The following is a 5789-nucleotide window of genomic DNA, read 5'->3' on the forward strand; positions in this document are numbered from 1 at the left end:
TCATTCCTAATCCACAAATAACAGGACATAGCCATTTGTTTTTCGGGGTTTGTTTGTCTGTTTATGCATGTGTTGTGTTTGTGTGTGCATGCGAGAGAGAAAGAGAGAGATGAAGAAACAGAAAGTCACAGCAACCATCTTCAACAGGAAATGATACCTTCCTGCTAAGTGACAGCTCGGCCCCAGTCTGCACTACTCTCTTGTATAACCTCTCACTGCCTCTCATTCCTTTAAACACAGCAGAAAACCTTCAGCCACACAGCCTCAGCAGAGAAGGGTATTTGGCTGTTCATCCACCTCAACCATGATGCCAAGCCAGGATGGGTTGTCCACAATCGGAGACAACCTGCTGCAACCTCCCGACCAGGCAAGTACCAAACTTTGTCGTGTTACAAATCAGTTAATTTAATACAGTGAGGTCCAAATGTGACCATTTTGTTGTTGTTTTGGCTCTGCACTCCAGAACATTTGGATTTCATATTGAATGAACCGTTTACAAATTACATCAGTTTTTGTACATTTTAGGGAAACAAAAGTATTTGGACAAAATCACTTCTATTGTATTAAAGTAGTGAAAGGTTTAGTATTAGTAGAATTTGTCCAATTACTTTTGGTTCCCTAAAATGGGGGACTATCTACAAAAAGTGTTGTAATTTCAACGGTTCAGCCAATATGGATGAAAATACCTTAAAATTAAAGCTGACTAGCTGCACTTTAACCTCATAGTCATTGTATCATTTCATATCCAGTGCTGGAGTACAGATCCAAAACAACAATTGTCACTGTCCAAATACCTCTGCACCTCACTGTATGTTTTTTCTCATTCGTCTGTAATAAGGATCAAAATAGATCCACGACATTCTTCTTCTGTGAAACACATTCATCGTATTGGTATTGGCCCAATTTATTAGGAAGGGGTTCAATTACATGTTGCCACTATGGACATCATCAGGTTCCAATGTGTGTGTATGTGTTGGGGGTTTGATGCCCTCTCGGATAACAGTTTGGGATGATGGCCTCAACAACAAAAAAACGGATGCTGAGGTCAAATCGGTTTGCGAAACTTTATTTTCACCAACGGTGAAATGCTCTTCTGTTTTGAGTGACTTGAACATATCTTTGTATTGAGTCGAAAATGTGTCATGATCATTGATGTTTTGATAAGACTAGCTGACTGTTGTCTATTATGAATGTACTCGTTCTGTGAGGGTTACATGCAGTCCATTTGGTATTCTAAGATAAGATCTCACTTGGCTAAAAACTGGTTCAATCGACGTTGTTTCCACATTCCACATGAAAATGTAATGACATTGAATCAACATGGAAAACTCATTGGATTTTAAAAAGGTCCTCAACGTAAGGGAATTTAGTATGTTTTCCCCCAAAACTTTTAACCTAAATCTAATGACATTGTGACAATTTTGGTTGATTTCACATTGAATTAGTTAGTTAACAACTTAACCAAATGTCAATCAAGACTAGACGTTGAAATGATGTCTGTACCCAGTGGGATGTGACCATGAATCATACTTCGGCACAATCAGTGTTTCGGGAAATCAGACGACACCGAGGGAGGTGTTTTCACTTCTCATAGAAGAACCACAGACGAGAAATCCATAGTTTTGATAGCCGCGTGTCTGTGAATGCATGTGTGTGTGTATATGTGTATGCATTCCTGTTTTATCTGTGTCCTTGTCAGATCTTTCTTATCCTGTCCTATATTTTTTGTTCTGAAACTGGAGACGAGTAGTTCCCGTATTGCCTCACATGAGGAAGTCCCTGACCTAACTAGTGTCACCCTGCTATTTGCATGAGATATTTCCACATTAAAAACACAGACATTTCTCAAGCTCCCCACTGTTGCACTGTTGATATGTCACAGCAAGTACAGTTGGCCCGTCTATAGTGTAGGGCCACGGATTACCTGACCACCAGTGGCTAAACTGGGTTGTTTCTCTTCCACATACAGGCTCGTGGCTCAACCAGGAACAGACAGAGACAGGTACAGTGAGCAGAACCTCTCTACTTCAACAACATATTTTAAATATGCCAGAAATATGAATGCTATTTTGCCATATCTGCTTCCCACAAACAAGGGATAGTGTATAAATGTATTGTGTGTAACTGCTCTCCTCCTCCCCCTCCTTCTCAGAGCTCCCCTGCCCGTAAACTGGGGATGACCAGGAGACAGAAGGACAAGAGGGTAGGTCCAGCTCCTATTTTCTCCACATAAGGACTAATGTTGTTAATAAGCAGTATGAGCTAAAGCCTGATGCAATAAATGTCATAATCAACGATGCCGTGTCTTGTTTGTATCTGCCATGATCAAATAAACTACTAAGTAGGCTCGTACACAATAACTTCACAAACTGTGACTTTGTGACTTCAGCACTTCCTGAATTAAGAACCCACAGTAGATAACAGGATGGGGATGTACTTTCAGGACTTTAAAGAGAATGAGAACCCAGAAGAGAAGGAGAAGAGACACAAGGAGCAAGAGGTATCATCGCTATAACAGAATAATTCTGCTAGTTTTCAAAGACTTTTTAGCTACAGGAGGTGGCACATTAGTATGTCGTTTAAGAGACCCTATTAAAGGTTGATGTTTGTTGCCCCCCCCCCAGCTCAAGCCGCTGTATAAAGAGCTGCTGTACACCATCATCCATAAGCTGGGGAAGCCAGCCTCAGCAGAGGTCTTCACTGATAACCAGCTGCACCAATACATCAGAGAGGTGACAACCAAACACTCTCAACTTACTCCATTCTAACCCTCTCACAGACATGACATCTAACCAAACACTCTCAACTTACTCTATTCTAACCCTCTCAAAGACATGACATCTAACCAAACACTCTCAACTTACTCTATTCTAACCCTCTCACAGACATGACATCTAACCAAACACTCTCAACTTACTCTATTCTAACCCTCTCAAAGACATGACATCTAACCAAACACTCTCAACTTACTCCATTCTAACCCTCTCACAGACATGACATCTAACCAAACACTCTTAACTTACTCTATTCTAACCCTCTCACAGACATGACATCTAACCAAACACTCTCAACTTACTCTATCCTAAACCTCTTACTGACCAAATGTGTTCTGATTATTTTATTGTCCAAATACTAATACAGTACCTTGTTGCTATCAAACTACCCCTCCCCCTTCAGGCTTTCTCTATGGCAGAGGATGAGCACCAGAGTTTGACAGAGAGGGTCCAGAACACAGAGGTGAGTACGCAGAGGAGTTTCATACTTCTAGGAGAAGCCATTTGACCCAGCAGTATTTACCTATACAGCATCTAAGGGGGTTATGTCCACAGGAGGTTGGTGGCATCTTAATTGGGGACAACGGGACTGTGGTAATGACTGGAACGGAATCAGTGGAATGGTATCAAATACATCAAACACATTGGTTTCCATGGTTTCCAGGTGTTTGATACCATTCCATTTGCTCCGTTCCAGCCATTATTATGAGCTGTTCTCCCCTCAGCAGCCTCCACTGGTTCTGTCATACGAAGTCTGAGTCTTGTCCACAGCCTCCAGTCTACTGTCTGATGGCCACTGTGAAGGAAGCCAAGGGCATCCTGGGAAAAGACATCAGTGGTACGTCATACTTCAGATCTGTGAACACAATCAAATGTACTTCAACTACTTTGGTTATCTGGAGGTGGCCAAGAGAGTTCTGGATTTAGGTTGGTCCGTTTAGGAACCGCAGATCTAGCAGTTGTGGTCTGTGAATCCTCCGGTGTGATGTGTTGTCCCCAGGTTTCAGTGACCCATACTGCTTGCTGACCATCCTGGAGGATGAGAAGGAGAGCAAGACACGACGGTCCAGATCTAAACCCCGTAAAGCCGTGGTGAAGGACGCCGTCTCAGACGAGGAGGTTTACACGACAGAAACCAAGAAACAGACCCTCAACCCCATCTGGAACCAAACCTTCGTACTGTGCGTGAAGGAACATTTAGATAGGTTCTATGTTCTATGTTCTATTTGTTATTTTATTAGGATCCCCATTAACTGTTGCAAAAGCAGCAGCTATACTTCCTGGGATCCACACAAAACATGAAACATAATACAGAACATTAATAGATGAGAACAGCTCAAGGACAGAACTACATACATTTAAAAATGACACAAGTAGCCTACATATCAATACATACACACAAACTATCTAGTTCAAATAGGGGAGAGGCGTTGTGCCGTGAGGTGTTGCTTTATCTGTTACATACATAGAACACACCTATGAGTTTACATAGGGTGCCTTGGAATAGCCTGGTCCCAGAAACAGCCTTGAACGTCCTGATAGCCTGGTCCCAGATCAGTTTGTACAGCCTTGAACGTCCTGATAGCCTGGTCCCAGATCAGTTTGTACAGCCTTGAACGTCCTGATAGCCTGGTCCCAGATCAGTTTGTACAGCCTTGAACGTCCTGATAGCCTGGTCCCAGATCAGTTTGTACAGCCTTGAACGTCCTGATAGCCTGGTCCCAGATCAGTTTGTACTGCCTTGAACGTCCTGTTAGCCTGGTCCCAGATCAGTTTGTACTGCCTTGAACGTCCTGTTAGCCTGGTCCCAGATCAGTTTGTACTGCCTTGAACGTCCTGATAGCCTGGTCCCAGATCAGTTTGTACCGCCTTGAACGTCCTGATAGCCTGGTCCCAGATCAGTTTGTACTGCCTTGAACGTCCTGATAGCCTGGTCCCAGATCAGTTTGTACTGCCTTGAACGTCCTGTTAGCCTGGTCGCAGATCAGTTTGTACTGCCTTGAACGTCCTGATAGCCTGGTCCCAGATCAGTTTGTACCGCCTTGAACGTCCTGTTAGCCTGGTCCCAGATCAGTTTGTACTGCCTTGAACGTCCTGATAAAGTGAACACTGAAGCTACTCATGTAGTGTCTTTTATTTGTGTTTCAGTTTATTATTATTATTTTAGGGTGTAGATCAGCTTTCATAGTGCAGATAGATTGTGGCTTCTGTCAATGTAATTGTCTGCATCATTTCCAATCCATTTTTTGTAAATATATATATTATTTAAAATATATTAAGTGTCTTTAATGAAGATTATAAACCTCTCTCTTCCCCTGGGCTGGTAGGGAGTTTGAAGAAACTGACGGGGCAAGCTTCCACATGGAGATGTGGTGAGTAACCAGTACTGTAACCATAGAAACATCAACATTATGGTCCTAATAACAAGGCAAGTATGGATGAAATGTTGGCCAATATTGGGAACTAATAAGGATAGTTTGAATAACAATAAGGCAAATTGTACCAACTGTATTTGGGAATGAATTTATTCTGATGTGTTCCTGTCTACTGTTTGTTAGTCGGCTTGAAGGAAAACAAACCAACAGAAAATCTTTTTCCTTATTAATGTCTGATCTCTCTCTCGTAGGGACAGGGATGAGGAGGTGTCTCTGGCACAGAAGCTTGAAGAGATCAGAACCAACTTCCATGGACTGAGGAGGTAGAGCTCACACACACATACTCGCACGCACGCACGCACGCACGCACGCGCACACGCACACGCACACACAATATCCCAATGTTGATTGTTTATGTTCCCATTCAGGATGATCAAGGATGCTAAGAAATTAAAAGGCCAGGATGATTTCTTGGGAAACATTGTTCTGAGACTGAAGGTGAAGCAGTTTCTACACACACGCTCACCCACCATGACGCTCACCCTCCATGACTCTCACCCACCATGACGCTCACCCACCATGACGCTCACCCACCATGACTCTCACCCACCATGACTCTCACCCACCATGACTCTCACCC

General features: G+C 42.9%; 1 protein-coding gene across 1 annotated transcript in view; it reads left to right on the forward strand.

Moving 5' to 3' along the window:
* Positions 1–200: 200 nt before the first annotated feature.
* Positions 201–5789, forward strand: part of LOC112237613 (protein unc-13 homolog D-like) — a 15928-nt gene continuing 10339 nt past the window's right edge. Inside the window, exons 1-11 of the mRNA XM_042305571.1 lie at positions 201–367; positions 1970–2002; positions 2153–2203; positions 2444–2500; positions 2625–2732; positions 3178–3237; positions 3546–3612; positions 3775–3955; positions 5102–5146; positions 5401–5472; positions 5578–5647. Of these exons, the coding sequence (XP_042161505.1) occupies positions 305–367; positions 1970–2002; positions 2153–2203; positions 2444–2500; positions 2625–2732; positions 3178–3237; positions 3546–3612; positions 3775–3955; positions 5102–5146; positions 5401–5472; positions 5578–5647 (807 nt within the window). The 5' untranslated portion in view covers positions 201–304. The remainder of the gene's footprint in view (positions 368–1969; positions 2003–2152; positions 2204–2443; positions 2501–2624; positions 2733–3177; positions 3238–3545; positions 3613–3774; positions 3956–5101; positions 5147–5400; positions 5473–5577; positions 5648–5789) is intronic.

This window comes from Oncorhynchus tshawytscha, linkage group LG24 (assembly GCF_018296145.1).
Source record: "Oncorhynchus tshawytscha isolate Ot180627B linkage group LG24, Otsh_v2.0, whole genome shotgun sequence".
NCBI lineage: Eukaryota > Metazoa > Chordata > Actinopteri > Salmoniformes > Salmonidae > Oncorhynchus > Oncorhynchus tshawytscha.